The following is a 14,768-nucleotide window of genomic DNA, read 5'->3' on the forward strand; positions in this document are numbered from 1 at the left end:
TATGATCCAGCAATCACACTCCTTAGTATTTATCACAGAGACTTGAAATCTTATGTCCACACAAAACATGTACATGGATATTTATAGCAGCATTATTCATAGTTGCCATAACTTGGAAACAACTATGTTGTCCTTCAGTAGATAAACCATGGTACATCCAGACAATGGAACATTATTCAGTGCTAAAAATAAATGAGCTGTTAAGACATGGAGGAACCTTAAATGCATAATGCTAAGTGAAAGAAGTCAATCGGAAAGGCTATGTATTTTTTGATTCTGACTATATAACATTCTGGGAAAGGCGAAACTATGGAGACAACAAAAATGATCAGTGGTTGCCAGTGATTGGGCAGGGATAAGGTATGAATAAGTGGAGCACAGAGGATTTTGGGGGCTGTGAAAATACTCTGGATGATATAATGATTTATACATTTCATTATGTATTTTCCCAAACCTGTAGAATATACAAAACAAGAGTGAACAATAATGTAAACTATGGACTTTGGGTGATAATGATGCAGCAGTGTAGGCTCATTAATTGTAACAAATTATAACCTTCATTCATGAAATTATAACAATCTCATTCATTCTCTCATCCATTCAGAGCCTCCTAAGTGTGTTTTTGTGTAATTTTTAGGGTTCTTAGTTATACTTAGTGGGAGAAATAGTGAGAATTATGTCTAGTCCATTTTTCCAAAATGGAAAATCTTAAAATTGGTCTTAGTAGCACTTCAGTATGTTTCCACTTGAACTAACTACAACATAACAAACAGGTCACAAGTTGAATGTCTACTGTGTATCACACAAAAGGTATACATTGTGAACTACAAAATTAATTTATTTTCTCTAAATATTCAATGTCAATGCCTGTTTCCAGCTCTTGTCTTTTTGGTGGCCCTCCAGATTTTATTTCCTGATTCTTTCAAAAAGGCGTTTTAAAATTAGTTTTAGCCCAAATTATCTTTAAATTCTAAAGTCTCCTCTTCTTCAAGGAAATGTCCCCATTTTAGCTGCCTCCCTTGATCCTCCGGTAGCCCCAACTAAGTTCTAGCCTCTGGTGAAAGCAAAATGGTTTGGAAGAATCAGACCATAGCTTCTTCTCAAGGGCAATAGCTGGTAATTTGTATTTCTTGAATAAACTGTTAACATTTCAGCCAAGTCCTTGAGGTATGGTAAGTGCTCAATACACCATTAGAGACTGAAATGGGTTCTAACTAAGAAGAACTCTAAGGATAGATATCCTTACTGGCATCATTTCTCATCATGTAGAGATATAAAGATCTGAAATAGTCCTCATTTACCAAGTTCTTGCCTTTGCCATTCTATCTGAAGTTTTGTGCTGGGAAAGAATAGCAGGTGTAGGTATTTTTCAGATCTATTCCCTGCCCTTCACTGCTGGGCTTTGTAACACAAGGGGATCATCTCTATAAATTACATTTCCTAGGTTCCTTTGCCAACTGGCTTCTACTTATTTTGGGACAATAGAAAGCATTGGTGGGAAATTGGAATGTGGAAAGACAGGATAATTTCTCTCCTCTCTGTTTGCTTTGGGAGGCATCTTTGGAAGTGACAGTGACTCCTTAGCAACTATAGTTATTACTGGACAGCTTATTCTTCTCTATTCCAAATTCCCCATCTACTAGTCTTGTTTCCTAGATTCTGGTAAGACCACCACCATTCTTTCTCTCTTCATCTCTAGGAGTGATGATGATGCTTTACTTCAATTGCCTCATTTAATTATTTCCTAACATATTATTATCCCCATTATCCCTAATATCACACAGGTGATAAGTGGTAGAAGTGGGATTTGAACTGTAGCAACGTAATCACCAAGCCCTATCCATTTAACCAGTGTATTGCGATTACATCAAACTCTAGTGGGACCGCAAACCTTCCCAAAATGAGATGCAAAATTAGAGAGTAGCTCTTTCCCTGAAGTCTGATAGGTAATTAAAAGGTAAATTACATATTTGGATTTTCTTTAATAGTCCGCTATAGATGGTATTTTATATAATAGAGTGAGAGAGCTAAAATTACATCCAGAAATGAATGTAGATTTTAAAATTTTGAGTTAATAATGCTTATCTCCTCATATTATCCTGAAAGAAACACTACAAGTGCTTCTCAACTTCTTTTTCAACTAATCAAGAGGAGATTGAGCTCTATAATTCTTGACTAATAGTTTTACCCTCTCTTAGCTTGTTCTTTCAAGTGAAATTTCATATTATGTATTCCTTTCTGTAGCAGATGTTGATGCAAAAATTATGTGGTTTCTGGTGAGAAAGCTTGTTTCCACATATGCAACCAGAAAAAAAAATTTTGTTATTCAGGCTGACCTTTCAGCCCACTATTGACATTTTTGTCTCAATTTGTAAGAGGTAACTTTCCAGTTGTTTTTGGAGAGACTTTCAATCTGGTTGTCAGCTAAAATCACATTTAAGTGCATCCTCAGATGAAGTATTTTTCTCTCGTGGGCTAAGGTTTATTAACCAATACAAAGACTATCTAGGTCAGACTCTCTCCATTTTGAATTATGTTAAAACTCTTAATGTGCTTTAGGCTGAATATATCATTCTCCAGTTTGAGATTTTAAAGGAAAATTGAAGACAATATCACAATTGAATACTTTTAAATAAGAGTCAATAGATACCAAGGAATTCTAATATATTTTCCTTTTTTTAATAAATACATAAAGCTCTTTATCATTTCCTTCAATTATTTTGATTAACATGAGCATAGGATCTTTCAGAGCATCATTATACCAATTTTCACAGCCTTATGTAAAGACTCATTTCACAGAAATAATCATGACTAGTATTAATAGATGAATGTCAGTGCCATAACACAACATTATAAGGCATATTTACACCATCTTAACATACAGAACACCATACACATACACAAAAAAATCACAGATCCAGAACAAATAAAATGCAATCTCCTAGACAGCATACATTTATAGGTTTTGCCTGGAATTTTTTTTTTTGCGTTTTTGTAATTTTTTTCTTTCTAAACAACAAACAGATCTTCCTTATGTCTTGTGATTTATTTGTAACATTGTGCTCATGCAGAAATAATACTTGTTTTATTGCATTAACATTTAAACAGTTTTGGATTGGATCCGAAAACATCACCTAACATTTTATTTGATGTTGCTTTATCCATACTGTCATTTTAGTGGGACTGATAGGATGATTTATTTTTAGTGAGTTACAAAATGACAAACATATTGAGTTGACCACAGTTCAAAACTCAAGCTTCTAAGCTTCTTGATCATGCACATTTTACTTTCATTCTTGCAAAATGGTTTATATGAGATACACCATTTTGATTCAACACTTGTTTCTTTTCTTTTTTCTTTTCTTTTTTTTCTTTTCTTTCTTTTCTTTTCTTTTCTTTTCTTTTCTTTTTATCATATTTCTAAAAAAAAACCAAAAAACAAAAGAATGAAAGAAAATACTGTCTCGTATTCACTGTTCACAAAAAAAGGAGGAGCAGCAAGAATCTCATTGACCATTGTTAGGATACAGTCAGGTGATGACACTGTAGTAAACATCAAATGTCACTGAAATACTGCAGGAATGTGATAATTACTATAGCCCATACTTCTGCAACAGTTCAGATTGCCATTGGCGTTTACGCTCTGGGAAATAATCTGGAATATGGATGTTTTTAAAATCCTGAATACACTTTTTCATTTCTTCTTCTGCACTTAGCTTCTCACAGGCTTTCTTTTTGGAAAGATTTGTTTCCCGGGACTTGCTGATGAGTGTCTGAAAGAGTTCACTGTTTCTGCGTTTGTCTGGTGGAGGCATCCATTGCACAGGCTCCTTTTTGGAAGGGCGATCCAACGTTAAGGTGTTAGGCTGGTGAGCTGTTGCCTGCTGGGCGTTGGGTGGGTTGTCCTGGGGAGTGCTTGCCTCCGAGTGGCTGTCACAGCTGGAAGTGGAGAGCTCATTACAGGAAGTCCCGCTTTCACTTCCTTTATCTGTGACTTTATCGTGTTTCCTGTCTTCATGTTCTTGTTTAGGTGACACTATTTTCTGAGGTGGCCCTAAAATGGAAAAAGAAAAAGGAGTAGAACAATTGAATAAGAAGTGAGAAGGTCAAATTAAATAAACTTTATATATTTTTTATTTTAAACCAGAACATGTGTCTTAACAAAAATGTTGTTTGTCACACTAGTTTATATTTGAGGGATTAAACACAGCACCTAGTGCCATTAGTGTTCATTGAAACATGCAGCATACTAATTATTTATAACAATAAAGTTTGAGAGGTTTGCTTAATGTGCATTTCTGCCATAATAGATCATCAATAACTTTATGATAAAAAGACAATTTTTATTATTTTCATTACTAGTTCCTGAAATTTGAAAAAAAACCTATGTAAATATTTTCCTAGTCCCATAACTGTTTCATTAGATACTTAGTTCATTTCTGTTCTAGCTATTGGCACTAGGGGTCCTCTGTGTACATATTTTACCATTATAAAAGCAGGAAGTACCATTGCTCTACTTCACAAAGGAGCAGTATTCTCCAGACTTAGAGGTGCAATAGCATCATTTGTGCTTCCAAGTGGGAGGTTGGTTTAAATCTTATCCTCAGTCTCTTAATCTTGCTTCCTGTCTATTTCCTTGGAGAGAATTATGAAAATGCTGTAAGATATATATGTGCCTAATATTATGGTGAAAAAATATAGTTGAAAAACAGCATTCTCTTAAAATACAAGGCTTACCATTTGAGGTAAATTGCCTAGGAGGACAATTTTCAGAAAGTGATAGTTTGCCAAGATAAGTATTTCAAATACACAAACAGTTTATTTCCACGAGGGAGCATATTTTATTCTCCTTGACTTTGCTGTGGGATTAGGACCTCCACTTAACATTTACTGAACACCACCGCATACCCAGAACTATAATAAAATCTTGATTAACTAGAGCCCAACCATTCAGAAATACATTACCCAAATCTTATTTTTCTCTCATAGTCAACTTTTATGAACAAGTTGTATAAATCAGAATGGGAAGAAAGGAGTCAGTATTTTTAAGCAATGCCCTAGGGATTTTCCTGTGCAGCCAAAGTTGAGAACAATTGGTCTAATTCATAGGGCTTCAAGCTTAGCCCATATGAAATTACCTGAAAAGTTTAGATTATGATGCCTGGGTCTTAACCCCAGAGATCTGCTTTAGTGAGATGCCACCTGGCAACGGGACCATTTAATAGTTCCAGGTGATTTCAATGTACAGCCAAGATTATGAATCTTTCCTTAGTCTAATATACACAAAATGAGTATTAACCAATACAAATAATTTATATTACTCAGAAGAGTTGAGAAACAAATCAACAAAAATACTTTCAATGAAAGCACCTACTTTGTGTCACACACCATTGTGTACCAATTATCCTATTTAAAATCAGAAGAAACAAAAGTTGAAACCAAACATTAATTGAGTGAGACTAAAGGTTTAAAAAAGCTTTATAACTTTATAGAATGATGGAAATATTCTATATATTGGCTATAATGTTAGTTACAGCACTATTTACATTTGTCAAAACTGATAAAATTGCATAGATAAAATGAGTGAGTTTTTCAAACCAAAAATATATCAAAAAACCCTTAAAGAATATGTACCTATTTGAGGGAAGATCTTAACCAATATTTTATAATTTCTTTGTCTGCAAGACAATAAACTAGAACAAATGCTTATGAATGCTTAAAGGAACTACACTAATATATTTTAGAATCATTTGCAACTATGGATTAAAGAAAAAAACAACTACTGTATTTTTTGAAAGCTTCTGCTATTTTCATTTATGGTATGAGAGAATGGGGTTGGGCATGGAGAGGAGGAATCTGAGGGATGGAGGTGGAGAAGATGCACTTCTAATATTCCTTGCTGAATAATCCAGATCCATTCTGAACCCTCCTCTTCCTTAGGGGCTAATGGACACAAACTATATCCTGTCGGGAGCCAGTCCAAACTGTCAGCCTGATGACACAGGCCAGGCAGTCGGATGGAAGGGACTGCACAGTGGCCTTCCCAGAGGAGCAACCCCGATATCCCTCCTGCTCAAAATGTCCCTCCTAATAAATTTGCTTATTTTGGTTTCAAGTCAAACTGCCCCTTCAGGGAAAAGGCCATATCCAATTCTTCCTGAAAATTTTAGGTACTGGCCCTAAAGAAAATTGGAAAAAAACCACTACTGTCCTTGCGACTACCCCCAATGATGGGAAAGTGAGACCCCATGAGTATTGGACCCAAGTTTATGGGAAAAAAGATATGGAAATTTACCTGGGTTGAGGTTCCTTCCCCCGCCTCTACATGGCTTCCAAATAACATATTCAATGATTAATGGTGACAGGTGGGTACAGAGAACAAATGATATTCTTTGGCTAGCCCGCCAAAGAACAACCTGGCAAACTATAAAGCAAATGAGAACAGGGCATTACCTAACTCCAGATCAGAAAAATCTCCATTGTAAGTCTTACTGAAAATGGGTCCGAGGCACAGTCCATATTGGCCCTGCCTGCCAAATGGTCATCGTGTCCTTTTAGAGAGAGCCTCTTTCTCTCCTACCAGAGATGAAGAATGGGAGTATAGCTATGAAAGAATGAGGGCCCTACATAAAAAATAGTAGAATAGTGAACTTTAGATAGTCATCTGTAAAGAAACCAAGAGTCTAGCACCTAGCTAACCTTTGTAAGATTTTCTGGCCACAGTAACTAAGAACAAAGCTTACTTAGAGACAAGTTAACTGCTAAGACCTGCAAAATGATGTAATCTCATCCTCCAAACTCATGTAACCGTGCTATGTGTCAATTAAATGATTAATATCTGTACTTTATGTAATCAAAGAGTATGTAATCAAGCTGCTATTTTTCATTAAAGGCCAGGCTCAGCTTTTCCTAGTGTCTGTGTCCTCACTCATTCATTCAGTCGCTGACACCGTTCAGGGACTCCTGGACTAGCTGGAGCTGAACTCAGGCAATATCCTTAGGTCCCCTTGCTTTTGGCTTTCAGTTGGGTTCAGTCAATGACAAAGACTGGCAAGACCATGTCCTCATCCAACCCTATTCCCAGGATCTCTGTGATCCCATTGCATCCCTGGACCAAGAGGCACAGCCCTGTCCAACAGCAATCTCCACCTCCTTCTTATTTTTCACCCTTCACTCTCCTTCTGCCGCCTGTTTTTCCATATTCCATTAAACAAGCTCATGTCTTCATGCCTACAGGTGTTAACCATATCTACTGTAATTGGCATGAGGGTATTGCCTACACTGTTGCAAACTGTCAAAATCAGCTTTTCTCAAGTTATCCAATTGGATATGCCTTCTCTTTCTTCTGGGATCCTAAGGCCCACAATGATCACCAGCCATCCTCTCCATTGACTAGAGGGATGCTACTTGCAGGTTCAGTTGTTTAGTGGCACCAGATTTTAGTAGCAATAATATTCAAAAGGGATGGGTTTGGAGCCCTACTGACTTGAAATCAAATTCTAGCTCTTTTGGCAAATAGTCTGGTGGCTTTGAGCAAGATACGTAGCTCGTCCAAGCCTCAATTTCTTTATCTATAAAATGGGGCAGTAATACTTTCCTCATAAGATTATTTTGAGATTAAAAGAAATACCAAACAAAGGGTTTAGTACAATAATACCCAACAATGACAGTATATCACTGCAATTTTTTTAAATGTACAGATGCTCAGGCCCATCTCTGGATGTTTTAAATTTGCTGAAGGGTTTGTATGTATGTGTTTATATGGAGGTCAGGGTAGTGGAGGAGGTGCACCATTTCTAATTATCTAATAAGATAATCTAATTTATCTAATTATCTTTATGGCTGAATGTGATCCCAAGTTAGCATGATGCCCACCAGCCTAGTACAACAGAGAATGTAAATAAATGTTTTTATCCTTTCTGTCAATCTTCTGCATTACTTTAACCAGCAATCAATTCCTATAGAAGAATCTATAGGATTTTCATTCCCAATAATGACTAACGGATTAAATTGCAAATATCTGGGAAAACCAATTTATATTTAAGGATAAGTGAGTCATGAGAAATCATTTCCTGTTAATAGGCAGGGGATAGAGCATTAGGTACACATATCCAAGCAGAAAAATAATAACACCAGAGTGAAAGACAGTACAGAAGAGGGATACTACATAACACCAAAGCAAATGCTTTTTTTTTTCCACTGAGGAAAAAAATGCTTAATACATTTGCTAGGGAAGATACAGAGTTATATAAAGTCCATGCATTAGCCAAATAAATTATATGCAGTTATTGTAACTGATGGTATTAAATGGAAATAAGGCTCCCCCACCTCCTTAATATACATGCACACAAATGCAGAAACTTCACAGTAACAATAGAATGCAACATATGTGTGAAAGAAATGAATTGCTCTTAGTATAAGACAGAAGATGAAAGAAAACTTTGAGGAAGGCATTAATCACTTAAGTCAATGGAATTGTTCTGAGACCTACTAGGTGCCAGGCTCTGTGTTAGGATCTGGAGGAGGCACATAGTGGGTGCTCTAGTAAAGCTCACAGGCTATCTTATAACACTACATGGTTAAAATGCATGGAGCACTTGAGGGTATCTCCCACTGTAGACTTTAAATTCTGTGGGAAAAAAAAAGGAGGTGGAACCCAAATTTACTATGACCTTATAAGCTTTTTTTTAAAGAACTTAGAGTAAGTAGAGATATTAACAAGGAATAACAAATATACACCTTTATTTTTCACTTCTCCTATTTCATAAGCTATCTTTATGTAGGGTAGACTCCCAATCATGAGACCAAATAGGTCAAATGTTTATATTATGACTTAAAGGAAATTGGTTATCTTGATTTTGACCATACTTTTGAATGTATACAATATTATGATAGTTCTCTATTTAAATCATTGGGGTAACAGATAGTCTCCTTATGATTTATGTCAATTTTAATAACATTATTATTGCTATATTATTAAGCATACTTTAAATCATTACTGATAACTTACCCAATGCAAATTGAGACTAAGATACAATAATAAAATGATTTATGTGTTTTTTATGACATGAAATTAAAGAAAAATAAGTGAATTCAGATTAAGTAACAATTTACTAGTTGTTTAGTTTTCTTGTGGATGCTTGCTAATTGTAGGCTTCCAAGGATAATTTAAGATTTTAATTTTACATCATTCCATTCAGTTTAATGAGCCAAAGACACTTAAAATGCCTTGCATACCACATGAAAAATAATTTAAATAACACTAAGTCCTGCATATTCAGGAACAGCATGATTGTCAGAAACTTTTCTGTCTCTTCAACTAGTTACAGAATCAAATATATACTGAAATTATCTTCCTTAAAGAAGTTTGCCTTCTGATTTAGAGCACCACACAGACTTAGTATAAGAAAAGAAAACAAATATGATTTGGTGATCTTAATAGCTGGGCTTTCTTGCATCACATAAAGAATCTCATCAGTAATTATTAGAGCAAGCACAAATCAGTGAATAGCCATTCAAAATTTAACTTTAAAAAGGAGTTAATTATTTTGAAATGTCTGGTATCTATGTGCACCTAAAAATGTTCCAAAAACTATTTGGACAATGGAATCTTCTACTTTTTATTTGGCTAGCTGTCATTAAATAAACAAGGATTTTCATCCAGGAGTTGATCATCTTTCAGGGGGGATGAGAGCTTGCCTAGGAAACCTGCAAGCCAGCTATGTAGGTAATGCCTCTACAAAATTATTTTTTTAAAGAAGAGTTACTACATACATGCACACACACACACACACACATACACAAACATTACACTCATTTATAGAGTACAGATATTTCTTCAGTGTGGCAATAGCCTAGGAAGATCTAGGTTTGAGCTTGGCTTAGCCACTCTAAGCAAGTACTTTGTGCTAGCTATATAACCTATCTCATTTTTGGCTTATTGGTTAAAATTTGAGGGCTAGCCCTTGAGTTCATTTATGATACATAAAGTCCTAAGATTCTAAATTACATAATGAATAGCAAAGGATTTTCCAGGTAGTAAAATTCTAATCAGATATTAAATATAAAATATTAAAGCATCACCATTACTAGAAATTCCTTTGTAGAATGGGCAAATTCAATTTCCACTAAAGTACTTCACAGAATTATATGGTTCAAGGATAACTTTCTTTAAGTTCATTGATAGGAAGTGAAATTCTAGGAGACATCACAAACTTACATTCATTTCATTACATCTATTCTGCATTGAAACACCAGCAATGAGAATGATACTTAAGAAACACAGTGCAGACAGCTGAGCTCACATCCTAGTTCAACAATTTATTAGGTGTATTTTCTTGGCAAGTTACTTTCTTTAGACTTCTGTTTTCTAATGGTTAAACTCCATAGAGTTGTGGCAAGGATTAAGTGAGCTAACACAAGTAAAGTACTTAGGATGTGCATGGCATGTGTAAATACTCAGAATGTTGATTATTATTATTTAGCCTAAATATCCAGGGCTGTTTGGCCACTGAATGGCATACTTGTTTATCTGAATACTGAGAGTACTGACTGAGGAATCAGCATCTTCATTCTAATCCTGGCTCTACACTTGATACCTAAACATATGAATTATAGGCAAAGTACTTATTATTTAGGCCTCAGTGTTTTATCTGTTACAAATCAAGTAACAGTAGTGATACCTAGTAACAGGGCTATAATAGGAAAGGTGATAATGCATAAAGCAATTTGCTGTAAAGTTCTCCAAAAAAGATTTGAGAGTCTATTAAGTATTAAATTTTCATGTTCTAAAAGGAACTCATATAAGAAAATAAAACACAAAAGCTCTTTTTTCAAGTTATTAAAATGTGTGATTTAAGAGCTGTGGTAAAAACATTACATTAAGCAAAATAAAACAATCTGAAAGTATCAAAATGAGCCAAAATTTGTAAAATTGGACAAAACAGGACTTCTGATTAATTCCATCAGGGTTTATTATGTTGATGTAAAAAGGAGGAAACAACAGCTTTTTTAAGTCATTTGGGTGGATAGTGTAGTACAGAACTTAAACATTAATACTTTTGTCTTTAAAAAAGACACATGAAATCTGGGTAGTTCTGGGTGTTGGTATGTTCAATAAGAGTACTTCCATATTTTTCTTGGAATATATAAGTATTTCCAAATGAAACCCATGTGTACAACTGCAGATTTGAAAGAACCTTTTGTTCTAATCTCTCCACCTGCCTAGTGATGATAAAATAGACTGGATATGCAAAATGTGTTTGCAACAGTCACAATTCCCAGAAGGGAAATTACCCTTTAATAGTTCTAAATTCAATGGTGTGTGAATGGTTATATGGTACTTTATACAGAATGAACCGATTCATCTTACATTATAAGCACCACATACCTCTTAAGTGTTAAGTGGATGAGTCAAAATGGGAAAAAAAAAAACTCCATTTTAATTTGATAAACATTTGCTGAGCATCTACTATGTAGCAGGCATAGCAATAGTTATGAGGAAGGACACACACACACACACACACAGAGTCCCTGATATCGAGTAGTTCAGGATTAGGGTGACAAGCACAATAATGAGGCTGTAACTAAAGCCTGAACAGGACGTGAAGGGGGAAGCAGGAGTAAATTGTGATTAGGGAATTAAGGAATGGGGATCATGTTCAGTTCACCTGTTAACTCTCAGACTAAATTAAAACTGAAAGATCAGACAGGAAATGTGTTTATCTTAGACAAATAAGGCTATTTGAATGAATACAAATTTTTATGAGAAAAATTAAATTCATTTTTTATGTTTTCTATAATCTTCACTATCATTACTTAACTACTTTTATGAATGAAAGAGAAAAAAGGGTAAAATCTACCAATCACTATATCATTTATTTAGTACTTAGGATTTACTCCCTTTGATGTTACTAAATATTCATGTAGATGACTATAGAGTAGTAACAATGCTCCCATCATCCCCACACAAATCCACCCCAAAGTCACCCATCTGCTGTCCTTCCTTTCTCAAAAAGGTTATAATTTCCATGAGGGCAGAGATGGTCTTATGTTTCCATGTATCACTCAGACATTTCAGGAAGATGCTTTGTTTTATCATTGAAATCAAAGATACTAGTAAAGCAAATAAACAAACGTAATGTAGCATTAGAAAAATATCTGAGAAATAATATACATTTAACACACATTGGAGGGAGTTCTCAAAAGTGATTTTACCACCTTCCTCCCATTCTCTAATTCTGTGTCTTTCTATTACTTGTTTCTGTAGATGATATCCAGGGTCACCTTTGGCTCCCCAATGGATTCACCTTTTATTTCAAGTTAGTTTCCAGGTCCTGTTAATTCTACCCTTACAGAGGTTCTTTGATCTGCCCTTTATTTCTGTTCCTGTCTTCACCACTTATTACAGGTTGCTCATTATTTCTTACTGCATCTTTTAGTTCTCTGACTCCACTTGAGTCTCACTTCAAACAATTCTCTACACCATTGCTAAATGAATATTCCTAAAGTCTACATTCATCACATATCTCCCTTGGACAAAAACTTCTAAATATTTCTTCTGCTCATCAAATGAAATTTGAATACCACATTTGGGTCTTGAGGACTGTCCTCAGTGTGACGCAAATGATTATCCCAGCCTGTCTTGTAGTGCTTCCTGTCCAGGGGCCAAAATACGCTTGCTGCTATTTCTGGTTAGTGCCTTGTTTACTCCATGCTTATTTCCCTCCCTCTGGATTGTATTCCTTCCTTGCTCCACACCCTTAAACTATTCCAAATAGTGCTTTCAGCATAAAACCTTCCATTCTTATATTTGGCTGTGATTTCTTGCTCTCTTAATGACCCATAGAAGTTTGTTTGACTCTATCTTAAAGTATTGAGCTTATTGTGTCTTAAATAACAGTTATTTCTGTATTAATTTTAACTTTTATCCCTAGGTTCTGCCCCACAAAATACACACAACATACACACAAAATACTTTAGTTACTATGGAACAGAGATACTTTCCTTTTGATTTTTGTATCTCCTGGAGCACCACCCCCATGACTAGACTCATAATCGTTCAGTAACTGTTTGTTGAACTGAATTAAAAGCTTACAGAATGTAACAAAAAACAAATAAAAAACAAAAAACAAAGGGAGAAGTTGAGTCTTTTGCAGTGAGCTGTAAGAAGGATCACCATCTCTCTAGTTAGTGGAAATATTCCTTTGGAAAAGTACTATAATTATCCTTTGTAGGTTATTAAAGACAAAGTGTAACTGTCGAACCACTGTGTTATATACTTGAAACCAATATCATATTGTATATCAACTATACTTCAATTAAAATATCCTCATCTAAAAAAGTATTTGGGAACTATAAATAATGAGTACATTTTTTTTCTTTTCTGTGCAGAATTCTACATCACTTATGTGACTGTACCTGATATTTGTCCCTAAATATTTCTAGTAGAAAAGGTATTAGGTGTTCACTTCCCTTTCAGAAGCCCTATTGCATGCAACATGGTTACAGATAACTTGCAAGAGGTCTACATTTAAAAATGATCTCCGCATTTCACTCACGGGAGTTGGGATTGTGGCATATGCACCGTTTTTGTGTTTAAATCTCCCCCTACCCCAAAAAACCCCCAAAGCTTCCTAAAGTCATTTTGGACCCTGAAATAAAACTTCTCATTTCCAGGTTCTCACTTCTGAATTTACTGTTCTTTATTATTGATATTGTCAGGTATTTTCCACATGGCTAAGTAAGTACCTACCTTCTAATGACCCCCTTTTTCTCAGGCACATACAGTGTAAGAGGGATAATTTACCTGGTTCTCAAATCTGTGAACATAATCCTACTCTTGCTTGTTCCACATCTACAAACTGTGGATCATAACACCTACATGGTGCTTGGCAAGGATTAATGAGAGGTTGTATCTACAACACATTTGAGGTTCTGGGAGGAAAGAAAAAGCACTCTAAAAATATAGGTTAGGAGAACACTTATGATGTGCTGTATATATAACAAATTTATATGAATGTAAAACCATGCTAGTTGTAAATTATTGTTGCTTGTTATAAAATATTAAACAGCTGTCTGAGGCCTGAGAAAAATCTCTTGATGACAGCCCGGGAAAGAAAGGCTGTGAGGAGGCAAAAAGACAAGCTAATACTCTTGGGTTCCAGGAGCCATGACAACTGAAGGCAGGAAGTCATACTTGAGGGGACTTTTATTTGTCAGATCTCTTCAAATCTTGAGTGCTTGTCTGACAATAATACTTCCAAGTACTTCTAACAAAGGTCAGTGAAATGCAGCTTTTTGTAGCTGCCATACTATTTAATGGGAGTGCCACCTCGTGTCACTTCGAGATGTATAAAAGTGTGCCTATTATGGAGGCAGCTTGGTGCAGAATCACTACAGTGAATGGAAAATGGAAGCATATACGTTCACAGCAGAGTTTAATTTCACTTTGTGCAACAATAAAAAAAATACTCAGCCTTTGAAAATAGCAAAACAGTGCTTGAAGAGAAGTTCTAACACCTACTAGCTATGTGCCAAAATGTGTCTTTAAGGCTCATTTTCTTATTCTGCTTAAGGAGATTAAAATGTGGTACCTCTCTTCTAGAGCTGTTTTAAGTAAAGATCTGTCTGAATAGGAGCCTTACCATAGGCTGAAAAGTGGCCTGGTCCTAATCACTGGAATCTGTAAATGTGACCTTCTGGGACTTTTTGAGGATTTTGAGATGATGAAATTATTCTGGATTTTCTGGTTGGACCTTAGAGCACAA

General features: G+C 35.3%; 1 protein-coding gene across 1 annotated transcript in view; it reads right to left on the reverse strand.

Annotated features, from left to right (window-relative positions):
• Positions 1–615: 615 nt before the first annotated feature.
• KCTD8 (potassium channel tetramerization domain containing 8) overlaps positions 616–14,768 on the reverse strand; it is a 256,216-nt gene continuing 242,063 nt past the window's right edge. Inside the window, exon 2 of the mRNA XM_036892548.2 lies at positions 616–4,054. Coding sequence (XP_036748443.1) covers positions 3,594–4,054 — 461 coding nt within the window. The 3' untranslated portion in view covers positions 616–3,593. The remainder of the gene's footprint in view (positions 4,055–14,768) is intronic.

The sequence above is a fragment of the Manis pentadactyla genome, chromosome 5 (assembly GCF_030020395.1).
Source record: "Manis pentadactyla isolate mManPen7 chromosome 5, mManPen7.hap1, whole genome shotgun sequence".
NCBI classification, from domain to species: Eukaryota; Metazoa; Chordata; class Mammalia; order Pholidota; family Manidae; genus Manis; species Manis pentadactyla.